The sequence below is a fragment of the Aulonocara stuartgranti genome (assembly GCF_965226115.1).
Source record: "Aulonocara stuartgranti genome assembly, chromosome: 12".
Classification (NCBI taxonomy): Eukaryota; Metazoa; Chordata; class Actinopteri; order Cichliformes; family Cichlidae; genus Aulonocara; species Aulonocara stuartgranti.
In genome coordinates, this window is record NC_138948.1 from 24,056,470 (window position 1) to 24,072,469 (window position 16,000).

At 40.5% G+C, this 16,000-nt stretch overlaps 1 protein-coding gene across 4 annotated transcripts in view; it reads right to left on the reverse strand.

Moving 5' to 3' along the window:
* trpm3 (transient receptor potential cation channel, subfamily M, member 3) overlaps positions 1 to 15,055 on the reverse strand; it is a 120,191-nt gene extending 105,136 nt beyond the window's left edge. For all 4 annotated transcript variants that reach the window (XM_082553316.1, XM_082553313.1, XM_082553315.1 and 1 more), the window contains exon 1: positions 14,951 to 15,055. In XM_082553316.1, the coding sequence (XP_082409442.1) occupies positions 14,951 to 15,040 (90 nt within the window). In that variant the 5' untranslated portion in view covers positions 15,041 to 15,055. The remainder of the gene's footprint in view (positions 1 to 14,950) is intronic.
* Between the last annotated feature and the right edge of the window lie 945 nt (positions 15,056 to 16,000).

The following is a 16,000-nucleotide window of genomic DNA, read 5'->3' on the forward strand; positions in this document are numbered from 1 at the left end:
TTTATTCTGAAAACCTTATTAGTCTACAAGGTTATCATAGTTAACTAAAACCAACTAAAAACCAAAAACTTAAACTAGATGAATGAAATGATGAATGACATGCCTGTAATGTAATCTGTTGCATTTGTATTGTAATACCTGTGTTATTGTGCTGTTTAGTTCTGTTTATTGTTACATTTTCAACATGTTTGTTCTTTGTTGACGTCATTTCAAGTTTGTATTGTCATTACTATCTCTTTTTAATTTCCATGATTCTATTCTTTTCTCAGTTTTAATTATGCCTTCTTTTGTACTCCATTATTATAATTATCAGTTTATTCCCTAAGTTGCAATTTTTATGCCCAGTGTGTTTTCTGTGGCTCTGTTTGCATCTTAGATGTTTCCATATTTAGCTATTTCCTGTTTTATTTTGTTAGACTCTTATGTGCACTGTGTTTCATTTTGCTTCCCTTGTTTGTTTTCCCTGACTGATTGCAGATGTGTACTCTGGTATTTCCCATTTCCCTAATTACATTGTGTATTTATAGCTTTTAGTGTCTCTACTCAGTTCTTTGTTGTGTCGATCTGTTTATTCTGGTCTTATGTCTTGACTTTTATTTGTAAGGGTTGTGTTACCTGCCGCTAGCTGACTTTTCTACCACAGGTAAACCTTGGTTTATCTTTTGTTCATAAATTCTTCGATTTCTTCAGATTTTCTTAAATCTTGCCTTTGGCATATGCCTTCCATTCAATATTAATTAAGAAGAATAAAACTAACAATAAAAATGTTCAAAAAGGTAAAACTAAAATGAATTGAATACAACAAGTAAAAGCAAAATAAGAATTAACACAACTATAACAAGTCTGCTAACCTATAAGCTAACTGACACATAATTAAAACCTCTGAATGTATGATCAGTATATTTATATGCTCTAAAACACAGTATATATCAACACTGTTAAATATGGAGAAAAAGAGGACTCCTTTTGTGTAATTTCATGGTTTACTGGCTTCGTGTTGACTGCAGGGTCCTGTGCTGTCACATTACTGCTTATTATCATTTCAATAACTGGCACTGGACTGTATACAGGAGTCAATAAAACTCGTTTACTGGCTGAAGTTCATGAAATGTCTGATTTCATAACCAATCAGTGGTCAGTACTTTACTAAGGGTTCGGCGACCAATCTAATTAAGGAATGAGAAACTGAACAGGCAATTCTCATTCATGTTCTTCATTAATGACCTCCAGCTCGATATTTCTTCATGGCACTGTGCCGCAGTGCCTCTCACCCTTGTGGAGTGGCAGAGATAAAGCTTCATTACATAAGGCTGCTGGCAGGACTGGGGCTCGTGCGATCAGCGGCCACAGCACCTGCCAGCAATCCCACAGAACAACGGGCACACATTCACCAATACACAGACTTCCTGCATCCTATTTTCTTTTCCTCCTTCCATCTGCTCATTCATTCCTGTATCCTGGCACAGCATTTCCCCTTATTTTCCATCTCTTATTGTGTCTTTTCTTATTTCTCCCTGTCCCCCTTCACCACCCATTCTCCCTCTCTCTCTTTTTCTTTGGGAAAGTGATGCATCCTACTTTCCTCCTGCCTTGTGGGAACACACTGAAAGGCAGGCAGGCAGAGCGAGCAGTGCTGTCTCTAGTTGTCCTCACAGAGTATATAATCCTCTTGATGTTCTGCCTCTGTTGTTGCGCACTCAAAAGGGAGGCACAATGTTCGAACATCCATACTGTATGTCTGCGCTGCACAAAGTATTTAAGAACAAAAAGATGAACTGTACAGCTGTAAAGAGCAATGCTGATCACTGTATACAATGATCTTTGCGCTTCATAGAACTGCATTCACAAATGGCAACCCATGCTTTGTGTTATAGCTGCACATGGGGACCATCATTCAAAGCAATCACACACTTAAAAGCCTTTCTGTGAAACACAAACTGAAATAGCTTCATGCAGTCACTGTTCATGCGAAAGACTTTATCACTGTATTCCGATTTTCTCCTTTATCTCTCCGCTAATCTGCTACTTATCTGGTCAAGCAGAGTGACCCTCATTTCTCCTTGCACAAAACTCATGTCTCACTGTAGCAAAGGAAGAAATTGAATTTTTATAGATACAGATTAATATACCGTAACTGAGCTGTCGGCTGCAGGAATTGGAAAAAAAAGATGAAAGGAAGTGGAGGGAAATCCTGCATAAACTACTGCAGAATTTTCCAAAGAATTCTCCTCGGGGGTTTACAACAGTGTTACTTCAGTACTGTGTGAACACGAAGAAAAAAATGATTACATGACTTAATAGTAAAATTGTGTTGGACAGAAAATAATACACTGAAATGCTAAATTTTGCAGGGCATGTAAAAGACAGAGTGCGCAGATAATTTAAAAAAACATTTTTTTTAGAAAAAAGCAACAATATTTTGGCACCCAAAGTGGAGCAGCCACTTTTTTTTATCTAAAAGGGCAGTTATTCCTGCAGGATAGAGCAGTGACAACAGCAGATGATGAAAGTGTGACTTATCCTTAAAAGTTGGGATACTGAGGATGGAGTGGTTTGACTAGGCTTATGTGGCAACAGATGTATCAGATATATTGGAGAAGGGGCAAGAGGACAGAGATGACAAGAAGAGGAAAAAAAGGGAGGAGTAAAGTTTAGGGAGGAGGAGGGGGTGAGAGGAATCCAGAAGTGAGAGTGTGAGACTGAGAGATAGATGGGAGGACAAAAATAGCTCTGTGTGGCCATGCCGTTCACTTTCATTTTCCATGTCCCAGTATCCAATTTACAGTCATACACACACAGGCACATTTTTACACATCTCCCTCTGATGTCCTTCGCGTACACAACTTCATCCCAAATTACCATCCCCCCTCTCTATGTCAGAAAAACACACACATCCTCATACATGCGCACCATCCCATTTACAGCTGTGATAAATTGGGTCTTTCCCCACTTTTTTTTGTATACCTCCACATTGGCTCCCTTTTTTTCTCAGTCCCATTCATACACATCTCCATCCAGAATATTTTCAACAGATGGTGAAGTTGTACCTAGCCATGCACTTGGGAAAAGGAGTACAGTGGCACACACACATGCACATTCACAGACTGCAGCTGGTGGACATCCCCAGGGTGCCGTCCTCTTAGCAGTGCCATGAGATTTAGAGCTGCTCATTCCGTTTAAAGGGGACAAAAGGTAGAGAGATGGACAGCGAGAGGCTGAGGGGAAGGAAAGGAGACGGCACCATAGAGATAAAGGCTGAGATGGAGGAAAGGAAAGTTGGAGTGGGAAACAGAAAAGGAGAGGACAGTTTGCAAACATGCAGCTGTCGTTCCTTCAAGGCTCACAGTGACCTGCAGGAATCGAGTTTATTTAAAAAAAAAAAAAGAAACTTAGTGTTACAGCTGATCTTCAGACCCTTCTTGTCCACAGGCAGTCATGTGCAAACTGCATAGGTTTTTGTATTCTTGCACATGAGTGCATATGTGTGTCATTGTAGCTAAGGGTAAAAAGGGCCCAATTCTTCCACTGTCTTCTTCCCAATTTCCTCCATCTTGCTAGAGAGGAGATCCACGTCTATAAAAAGTCCTCATAAACCTCTAAGCCAGAAGAAGGCTAATTGCACATGAGCTATAAAACAATATTGTCTCTCTGGTTTGCCTGTTTTGGTTAACCGAATGGGTGTACCGGTGTGTGCATAATGTTTGACACCATGTGTATTATGTTCTGGGGTTCCTGTGTTCGTCTGATGATCCGTGAATGAAAACACAGGGTATCATTTTGGAGGAAGCATTCAGCTTCCCCAGTACAACTTAATATGCCACCACTCGCAGCTAATGACCTGAGTAAGATTGGCAACACAAAAATACTCCTTTGAACAACATACAAAATGGAGAAAAAGTGCTGCTGGGAGATGGATACAGGGAGAGACACAGCTGCTGACAAAGACCTAAAAACAGAGAGGAAGTGGGGAGTGAGGGAGGAAATACTGTGCAGGCAGCGGGAAGTGGTGCTGAAAAATGATCATCACAAATAGAGAACAATTCCTACAGAGAGAAGAAAAATTCCCCACTTCCTCCCCAGCAAGTAATCTTAAACAAGTACACCTTATTTAACCTTGATTAAAGGATTACTAAATTCAGAGGGAGGTCTAGACAGGTGTATGAAACTTGACCAATGACCTATCAAACTTCCAGTCACTGTGCAGCGCAGCAGGGTGCTGGACAGCTGAACAACACTTTTGGAGTATTAATAAATCTGAGCGCCTGAAACAAAATTAGACATTTAAACTGCAGAAAACCATGCTGGGTGGAAAGTATTCCATTGCAAATCGACCAATATAAATGAGAACAGTTTAGTACTTTATGTGGCAAGCGTAACATAGTTATCAGTTTAACATGGGACAAAGGCTGGAAACAACAGGAAATGCATAGCTCTGCTAGTTTGAATAAAACATACTGAAAATCTGACAAATCGTAAGCTCACAGCACACGGTTACATTCGTTATTTTACCTACAGTGAGCTAAATGCCTGCCCTTTGGTTTATAATTCATGCACATACATGAGAAGCCATCGATTTGTGAAGTATTGAACTGCTTCCACGCAGGAAAATGTGAATGCTCCATCAAAGCCTGTCAATCTATCCAAGATGTTATTATTCCCAGGGTGTCAAATGCTGATGCCTTCTCAGAGCCACTGGCGTCCTTTGGCACAGATGGAGTCATGCACAGGTTGGAGCAATATTGAAAACAGAGAGCAAACACTCATTTTTTTAAGAGACAAAGATGGGTTAAAGAGGCAGGTCGGGGTTAGTGTGGAGTACATTTCAAGACTGTAGTTAGTTTAATTTAGTTTTTGTTAGGTGTTTAGTTGGGAAAGAAAAGACAGTTAACATATAATTCTGCATAGAAACAAATTCATCCAAGGACACCTAGTGCAATAAATTGTGTTGCTAAGGGATCCTGAACAAGTATCCACTTGTGACAAGTTCTAGCTTTAAAAATAAAGCAAAATGATGAAAAAACAGCAGCCAAGTAACATGACAAGATGGCTTTTCTTTTCTTTTTGGTGAGCTGAGTTGAGATGAAGAGACAGAGTCTGAGAGGATACTTATTAGAGTGGCAGATGAAGAAGTAGGGAGAAAACAATGAGAGCAGGACAGAGAGAAAGAAGAGGGAGAGCTGATGCTCAGCGCAAAGGCACGACAGACAGAGAGCACTGTTCTCACCGATGAAAGCTTTGTGTTAAAATTTGCTTCCTATTAAAACAATTGTATTATCTTTAAATACTTTTCATAAATAACGGTCACACTATGTTGCTGTGTGAAGACTCTTTTTTTGATTATGTTGTTAAAGTTCAAGAAAAAGCTTCACAATGATGAATGTTCGCTCAAGATTCACCATATGTGCATATGTAGTCTAATACAAACGGAGTAAAAAATAACAAGAAAAACAGTTTCTGTTTTTATTTGATTTCTTAAAATGATAAAAGTTAAATTACTGTAACTGCTTATGCAAGCGATATCACCGCATGCACCTGAGAAAAATATCAAATCAGCCAATATGCACAGTGTGAAAACAATAACATTCAATCCACTCAGTCTGTTGCCTTTGCATGATAAATGGCACCTCAATTTTAGCAAGCGGGCAGGTTGGCTGCGAAAAATAATAATTCTCTATCAAGTTTTTGAGTGTTGAACTGAAAGAATGAACAGCTCACACTAATGTTCCCCAATAAACGAGTGGCTTGCACAGCCTGTATAATAGGTTCTAATCTTACAAACATGACTCAGCCTTTCATATACACACAAAGATACACGTCACAATTACCAAGGCCGTATCAATTATTCATAGACTACCACATGCTCAGACATGCATAGACAGCAATGCCTACACGGCCATTCCCATGAGTTTGTCGGAGGTTTAAAAGGGTGACACTATCAGTGCAGACTTTAATAAGGTCATTTTTTCATGTTTGTAACTCACCCATTGAAATTGACACTGAAATCTGCATCATTCTAGTTATATTCTGTTATATCATTCTAGTTATCATTCTAGTTATCTATACTATATATATATATATATATATATATATATATATAGCCACTGTCAATATGTGACATATTGAAGTCGCGTTTGAATTTGCGCTTGTTTTTTTGCTTTCACTTTGCAATCGTGCGAACTGTGTATAGAGAGCGACAGCACTGATCTTACTATGCAAACATGACAAGTGAAATCTCCCGCAGCTTAAACATGTGAGAGGTTGATCGCGCAGAGAATCGCTGAGCTTATGTGAGTGCATGTGTAAAAGCATTTCAGTTCTGCTGAGCCAAATAAGACAGGTCAGGGTGAAGAAGTGACAGCCAAAGAAAAGCTTACCACAAAACGGAAAAGTTATGACAAATCAGACTATAAGGCAAAAAGAAAGTGCAGCTTTATGGTTTCATGGACAAAAGAATTTCTGTGGCTGCAATATGATGAGCTAAATAACCAGGGCTGCACATAAGTGGTCCGCAGGTGTGCATTCGCTGTCAAAATAAAAAACACGCACAAGGGTTAGGGTTAAATTTAAAAACTGTACTTTTGAGTTAAAATATATATTTATAATTTTAATAAATGACAAATTAAAAATGCTTGAACATTTTTTTGTATCGAAAAAATATCGAACCGTGACACCAAAGTATCGAACCGAACCGAACCGTGAATTTTGTGTATCGTTGCACCCCTAATATACTGTTAAGGTTCAAAATATTGGGGATGGAGACAAGAGAAAAACCACAATAACAACACTGGTCCGGTCGGGTTGAGTCAAACGATGATTTAATGATCACACACGTGGGAGATGGACACTGATGCAGACAGCCTCAAAATCTCAAAATGGTGGAGCATTGCTCAAACTTTTATAGCCTCTGGTGCCTCCACCTTATCATACAAAGCCTAAACATTCACATGCTTTCTCTCACACAGCGCCTAAGCTACGACCTTGGCTCCCTGTTTATCTGCTCCTGCTGAAATGGGGCAGAAAACTCCAGCACACTCTGTTCTCTTCTACTCAGACAAATTAGACAATAACCTTCTGCGAACAGTATTTCTTATAACTCAGCAATATAATGCATCATAAAACAATATCATTCATTCACAACAAGTCAGCAATTTAATGTAATGCAAATCAGTTTCGGTTCAGCTGGAGCAGGTCAGTTCCTCTCGCACTCAACGATCCTTCTCCTATCGCACTTGGGGCTATGTACCCAATCTCGGGTGATGATATCTCCCCCCTGACCTGGCGTCCTGACTCCTCCTTGCCGTAGCATTTGTGTTGTACCTCGTCAATCTCTAGCTGTGAGAGCAGTCCCTTCTTTCGAATGTTGGAACACTGAGCTACTAGTTGTTTCGCCGTCATTGTGGATGTTGGGTATCGAAGAATCCATAGGTCCCTCATCCTATTCATGTAGCCCCTTCCGCCGGGGTTACTTGCGTAGTAGCTGTTTTCGTCCCACCGATGCCTTCTTGTTCCAGTAGCCCACTTTTCGTCAGGGTGCCCTGGTTCCTCAACACCTGACGCGGACCTTGTTGATCCGGGCGACGTCCGAGCCAGCATGCCTTCATATTTATCTGTCTCGCTCATGTCTGCGGTAGGCTTGCTTAGCATAGGGGGTCTAGCCTTAGGACCCTTACTGGATACAGACGCCCCAGGCAGGAATCGAACTTGCGATCCTCTGTTCCAAAGGCGTGTAGTTTAACCACTACGCTATCCAGCGCTATATATATATATATATATATATATATATAGCTATATATATATATAGTTGCTAATTCATACAAACTGTTGGTAAGATAGAATAGATGCTATCAGGGCTCGAGTGAATAAAAAATCAAATAAAATGTGGCCATGATTTGGACTGTGTGTCCCTGCAGAGTTTCAGATGAGAGCGTGACCTGCTGAGCTGTCCGTGATATTATTTTTGGTACATCCGTACGTAACAAAACATGTCAATTTCTTGTTTCAGTATAAGCAGGTGGAGGGTGGATGGGTGATGAATAGTGATGGAAAGTGGTCCAGTCTTGGTGATGGATGTGCAGGAGGGGTGAGTGACTGCCACTCAGAGAGACACTCTCTGAAATCACAAACAAGGTCTGCACGAAACCAGTTAATTGCAAAGAGATACAAAAAACAAAAGTGCTATTTAGTAAACTCTAAAGGAGTCAGTAGTTTTATTTATTTAATTGTTTTTCTCATTTACACAGAGCCAGACTTGCTTTTGTTTTTCCCCCATGATTCCTGATCTTCATGTAAATCTCATCTACTTATTGGGTCGATATGGTAGTGGTATACAGCAGATATTCTTCTGTGACTCTTGGCAAGGCCTAGAAAAAAAGATGCTTTTTCCTCTAAATAAATAATTTACTAGAAGGAATAAGTACAAATTCATGCCAACAGTAATGTTGCTGAGTTTGTAAAGTTACAAATTCAATTCCCCTTCTCCCTCCTTTCTCTCGCTCCATATCTGCACACTGTCGAATGGTTGCAGAATAAAATAAACCTGCAGCTGTATAAGGTGAGCGTGAAATTCAGCAGCTGCAAACTCAATGCATAAAGCAACCTGATGTACACATAAACATTACAGAATACAAATTCTCTGAGTACAGTGTCAGACTTTCTAACCGTGTATGCAAAGTTCATGAAGCACATGAGGAGCATTCATGACTTATTGTCCTCATACATATTTAAATGGCCCCCCTTCCATCACCGCTGGCATATATTTCCCACATGTAACTTCACGGGCCAAAGGTCAATGTTTTGAGTTCATAACTCTACTGCTTGTGTCAAAGTGTGACTGGTGAATAGCAGGATGCGATTATCATTATTTTGTACGCGTGTCACTGATGTTTGTTCACTAGCACGTGGGGATTTTCAACAGTAAAAGCTGGAGGTGGTTTGCCAAATTATACATTTATTCTGAAACTGCAGGTCCTTTTAGCATCAAATCTCATACATTATTCAGCAGCTGACTGGTAGGTAGACTCGTGTACTATCTGTTGTATTTATTCAGGACAAGTGCATTTTTCGATTGAAAAAAGAATGCATTGTTTCCTCAAGCTGGTCTCTTGTTTAAAGATCCAAATATTTAGAAAAAGCCTAAAAATACAAATTTACCGACAGCGGTTTTAACTACCTATGATGAGGAAGCGTGCCAAATAGGAAATATAGCCTTTGTGCGCCTGAATAAAAGGAATGATGTGTTAATTGGCAGCTTATGTTCTCGTTTTGGCTCATTAGGACGATAATGTTTTAATTGAAATCTTACAACTGCAGCATTTGCTGGGTAATTGAGACATAAACAAGGGCAAGCTTTGAGACATCCTGCAATTCTGAGGCCTGTTTACACCAGGAGAACGAAAGTGAGAAAAAAAGGGGGGGCGAGGACCCTCCCCTTAGGCGTGTGTGACAACATGCTGTTTCCTCCAGTTTCATTCAACACTCAAGTAGCATTTGGTCAACACACTAGGAACTGTCAGGATGTGTGCAAGTATGAGAAGACGAGTTTGGTTACTTTGGGAGAAAGAAGACTGACTGAGCACACCCTCGCCTTGAAGTACTTGTGAAAATAGCGCTTTTGTATTTAGTTTAGTCAACTAACTTGACTACATTTGTAAAAACTATAAGAAACGATATTTTTGTGTTTACCTGCACAGACAAAGAAAAAGATAAAGAGCAAATTATTAGTCCTTCCTTTTTTACAATGCCATGTTATGCACATTTCCCCAGTTTAAATAAACCTGGTAACAACAAAATGCACACAAAGAGCCTGATGTATTACGGGTGTCATTAACCATGAAAATTTTAATCAGATAATCAGAGCTTGGTAATTGGAAGAATCCCTACCGACCCAATCTGTATGATTTATCAGGATATGGAAATGAGGCACAACGTGTTTTATACTTAGGGAGTCTGATGCAAACACTCAGATCAGTCAGTAAAATTTCAGTTTAAACACTTCAGCAGCTCCAACTATCATCTTACATTTAAGAGAGGCACACACACACACACGTACACTAAAAGTATGTGTGAGGAAGAGGGTACTTCATATGTCATTTATTTAAAAAGGGCTAATCTCTGTAATTGAGACTTATTGTATCTCCTTTACTGGAATTACTGTTGATACAAAAATTGGTGGTGCCACCTATGGGTGACGGTGGCCACTTTCGTCCTTATATATATATATATATATATATATATATATATATATATATATATATATATATATATATATATATATATATATATATATATTAGGGGTGCAACGATAGACAAAATTCACGGTTCGGTGCGGTTCGATACTTCGGTGTCACGGTTCGATAGTCTTTCGATACAAAAAAAATGTTCATGCCTTTTTAATTTGTCATTTATTAAAATTATAAATATATATTTTAACTCAAAAGTACAGTTTTTAAATTTAACCCTAACCCTTGTGCGTGTTTTTTATTTTGACAGCGAATGCGCACCTGCGGACCACTTATGTGCACCCCTGGTTATTTAGCTCATCATATCGCAGCCACAGAAATTCTTTGTCCATGAAACCATAAAGCTGCACTTTCTTTTTGCCTTATAGTCTGATTTGTCATAACTTCTCCGTTTTGTGGTAAGCTTTTCTTTGGCTGTCACTTCTTCACCCTGACCTGTCTTATTTGGCTCAGCAGAACTGAAATATATATCCTGCTGCTTTTACACACACACACATAACGGTCAGCGATTCTCTGCGCGATCAACCTCTTACATGTTTAAGCTGCGGGAGATTTCACTTGTCATGTTTGCGTAGTAAGCTAATAAGACGATGTCAGAGGAATTGGTGCACAAATTATCATCACTCACCAATCAGTGCTGTCGCTCTCTATACACAGTTCGCGCGATTGCAAAGTGAAAGCAAAAAACAAGCACAAATTCAAGCGCGATTTCAATATGTCACATATTGACAGTGGCTCACCGATGCCAATGACATAATTACCCAGCTACATTTCCAAAAGAATGCAAAAGCATTGACATATATTTTTCCTTCCTACGATAGGCCGACGGGCAGGGCAGAGATAGATTTTGGTAGCCCGACTGGAAAGATCGCTAGCCCCAGGACGTCGGGCTAGCGATATTGCGAGCCCTGTATCTGATTGAGGAATCACTCATCTTTGGAAAAGAGAGTTTATTACGGAGAAATGTCTCTTTCCAAAATAAAAGCGATACTATCCGCTTCTTCTGGGCTATATTCTCAGCAGCATATTAAACATATCAGGTCCCCATAAGGAGAATCATGTGCTAACGGCTGTCTAAATGACTCGGGTAAAGTTTGTAGCATGCATGCTTGTCGTTTTTGTCTGCTTCCACTTGTCTTTGCACTAGGATGATATAAATGTGCAGTCATATTTGTTGTGTTCCCACTAGTGCTTTCAGGTTAATCTTGTTGAAATGACATTAACACCACAACACGGCAAATCTCCGTTAACGAGCTACCCCTGATTGCCCCGTGCATGGGGCTAGACGGCCAACACATTAACGAGCTAACTGCGCTAACACACTAGTTCCCACCCATGTAATTAAGCATTGCGTGGCACATCCAACATACTGTTTTACTTTAGTCCATGACGCGCTTACCTTCAGGGTCATACGTCACATGAAAACCAAAATAATTCCAAACGCCAGATCTGAATGAGAGTGGGGAAGGTTCAGTTTGCCATGTTGCAAGGGGGGCTTAACTTCTGTCTCGCTAGCTTGCCCTGCGCTCTTCCTTCTGATGATGCTGTCTGTGTTGAGCGCTCAGTGGATCTGCGCTCGACAGTGCAGCCTAGGCGGAGTAGTCGAACGCAGATTCACTGAGCGCTCAACACAGACAGCATTTTCAGAAGGAAAGTTGATAAAATAAATTACAAATTTTGTATTGTTCATACATATGCGTACCGAACCGAAAGCACTGTATCGAACGGTTCAATATCGATACGAATATCGTTGCACCCCTAGTATATATATATATATAAACTTTTAACACCCAGCACGCCCCAACCGGCATAAGAGGGCTTTCATATCAGTCCACATAAAAGAGCAAGTTTCACATGGGGCAACAATCTGTGTTTTGTTTGACTCCATTTCCACACCAGACCATAAAAGATACCCAAGCTAGAGGTACGTCAGCAGGTTAGGTTTCTATTTGCAGAAATTACATGTTATTGCATCACTGGTTAGCTTCGAGAAGACACGGATTGTGAAAGTTTGTAGCATGTAGGAGCATGTTTGTAAAACCAAACTAAACTAACTAAAGAAAACAAGATTTTAGATTTATTTAAAAAAAAAACAACTTCTGGTTTTATACAATGAAACACACTGAAAGAGTACGCCTGTGCATGGAAAGGCTAGAGGTAAGAGGGAAGCTTCATATGGAAAAATGTTCCATGGTCAATCCCACTCGCTGTTCACACAACCCAGCACTAGTACCTGTTTGCTGCAGTGTCGATAACTATATGTTTATACACCTATGCATAAACACCACTGTGCCCACACATGGAGACATCTCTGGCAGCCTATAAAAATTGTAGTCACACACACATGAATTTAAGTATGCATTTAGCAGCAGGGGGCAGGTCAGTTAGAGAGGCCTGCAAGGAAAGTGCTTGCCAAGCAGAAATTTCCAACAATAATGAAAGGTTATTAGGTTAATTTCATACTGACAGCCTGATGTCTCCCTGGGAGGATTCACATAAACTGTTTCAGTAGTTGCAGGAACCGTAATCCTCTGTAGTATAGCTTCATCCATGGTGCCAGTACAGGTGAGGCAAAAGGATCAGCTGTGTCTGTTGATGCCTGTAAACATAACCTCAAAAATGAAAACTCAGCTGCTCAAAAGCAGCACTATTTATAGGAGTCATCCTGAAGCAAAGATCCACTCAAAGTGAGGCACTTTGTACAAAATATCGAGAAGGTAATTCTTAAGTGTACATACGAAGCACTGTGGCAATGGTGCTGTCAGAGCATCTTTGTGTGAAAGACATACAGTGCCACCACAACATCAACTATTGGTTTGTGGACTACAAATAAGAAGCCTTGAGTTTTGGCTGTCATCATTTTGGGATTAAAACTAAATATTATGGGTGAAAATGACTGAAAACTCACCAACTCTAAAGTGTATCATCCATTTTGCACTAAATGTGACCAGAGTGTGCAAAAATGAATATCATGCTGTATTTAAAAAGATCTGAAACTCAATCTTGAGACCATAAACTCATCTGGAACATGTTAACTGGGGTAACAAATCCAGTAGGAATTAAAATCACTTCCTCAAAGATTTCTTTAAAATCAGACTTCTTCTTGGAACCAGAAGAGCGCCCCTGCTGGTCATTAGAAAGAAATGCTTTTCTTTTTAGACCTGGTGGCTACTTGGATCTTTCACATACAGTCTGTGCTTTTTAAGATAAAAATATGTCCTGATTAGCTATTGGATGAGCCAGGGAATCATTTGTTACACGAAATTCAAAAAGTCTCACTTTCCATCCTCTGCTACAGCCAGATAAAGCTTAGGTGGGTAAAATATTATTTCTTCTAATCCAGAAGACTCAAGAGTTTCACACTCTTGAGTCTAAAAATCTATTTGGCAAGTGTTTCCACGAATAAGAAGAAATGTTCCACCAAAAACATTTGTATCAATTCACTGATGTTTGGAGTGTTTTCACTTACACAAACATTTCACTCTTGAAATAAAATTGCCTGAAAAAAACCCTCTCGTGTAAAGTTTCACAACACATGCTAAAACACACACACACACACAAAACATCCTAATGCACATACAATGATTTTGCTGGCTGTGTGGTTCAACATCACAGCAATACTGTTGTGTGACACACTTTGATAAAGCTAGCTCAAAGGACATTGAAGAAGAGCCATTCAAGACCTCTGACAATAGACCGTCTTACAGAGTGCCTGTAACTGGCTTATGAAAGCACAGAAATGCATAAAAAATAGGATTTAGGTAACAAATGTCAGTAAGCAAGCGTTATAAAGACTGCACTGTAGATTTGCAGAGGCTACAAATCACACTTACACAAAGGCAGCCACACATGCTCAGGCACACAGATGAATTTACACTTGTTCACCAAAAAAACCCAAATAAACCTGGTTAATTCTAACTTCTTTACATCGAGGTACATGGCAGAATTCATTTTAAAATCTGTCTTCTGTTGTCACTTCTTTACTAAAGCTCCTCAGTCATGTCTGCCACCTCCAATTTTACATTCCCGCTCACCCATTCCCACAAATCCTCTCTTAACTCGTTACATGCCTCCTCAGTTTGTCATCTACCTTTTCTTTTCCCTTCTCACATCCCCTTTTCTCGCTCACTTTATTTCGACATTTCATGCTTCCACCTTCACCCTCTGTGTAACCCTCTTGCTATTTTAAGACTGGATCCCTCTCTGATGTCTTTCCATCTCCTCCTCTTTCTCTCGGTTTCTTTCTCTCTTTTTTTGGCTATCAGCAAAAAAATAATTAAATAATTTGCATTTTCTCTTTTATCACACTTCTTTAATTTCTCTATCCCAATCTCTCATCCGTGCCTCTGTAGCATCATGCTCTCGCTTTTCCCATCTCCATTTTTATCCTCCACTCTTTGCGCATCCACTTTGCACAGCCATCTACTTCCAAAACCTTTAAGCTTCCCTCTAAGAGTGTTACACCGACAGCTTTGCCACACTTCTCTTCATTTTTAACAACATTATCCCCTCTATTACTTCTTAATGACTGCATTGCATCCACTGATGTATGCACCAAAAAGCACAGCGGCTTCATCAGCATTCATTTTGTGCCCTCACACCTCTTTCTACTTATGTTCTTTTGGAAAAGCATCAGGATAGCAGGAGGACTGCATGACATATTTAACAAAATCTCTCCAGGCATCTATTTTTTAAATTTCATGTTCTTTTACCTTTAGCAGGCGTACAGATGGTAGGAAGGCTGCATGGCACAGTTTTCTGATGGTCCAGTTCAGTGGCCGCGGTGCATCCAGCTGGTTCATGGTGTCCACTCTTCACGGTTCAGCCACTGGTGCCCGGCAGTTTTTCCCGGCACCAGGATCAATGTTACCCCACAAGGGGGACAAAAATGGGAGAGGGTCTCCAACTCCAACTGCCGAAAAGCACGCAAGTCCCAGGGCATGACCCTTGACGGACAACCATCAGCCACTAACCCCAACCAACGTCACCAGCACCACCACCTTTAAGCCTTTACTTCCACAAGCACACGAAGCTCTCACCTGAGCAGCTTTCTGCCCCCTTTCTCCTTCCCTTCCTGCCCTCTCCTCCTCTCCAGCTCACACAGATCCAAGGAATCCAAGGGAAGTCAAACCTGGAGCTCCATGAGCATCTAATTCCTCTTCCACCAGTAGCTGAAGTGCACTCAGCTCTGGCGCGAAAAAAATGAGATGGTAGAGTATTTTCCCAAACAGCGGAGCAGAGCGCAGCAATGCACAACAGGGAGAAGAGCGCATAGGGTGAGAGAGATGCAGGTAGAGGAAGAGGGAAAAGAGAACGAGAATGAGGAGAGATGGAGATGTGGGCAGAGGAGAGACGAGGAATGCAGTGCAGCACAGCACTGAGGAGAGAGGAGAGGAAAAGAGAGTCGCAGAGCGCATAAACGGAGCAGCCTGACAGGCAGTGACTTAGATTTGAGGCTGCATGCACACCACTGTCTCCAAGATGAAAACAGAGAGAATGGAAGAGAGAGAGCGTCAGGGAGAAAGAGGGAGAGGAAGAGAGGGAGAGAGACAAAGGGGAAAACCAATTAAAATCCAATAAAACTGATGAACAAGATGAAATTGAAACTATGGAGATAGGAGGGGGTGCCATGCAGGAGAAGGAGGTTGGTTCTGTGCATGGGGGTGAACAAAAAAGAAAAGAGAAATAAAAAAAGAGGAAGGATGGAAAGACACACAGAGAAAGCAAGATGGAGAAAATGGGAAGAGAGGGAACTGTATGGT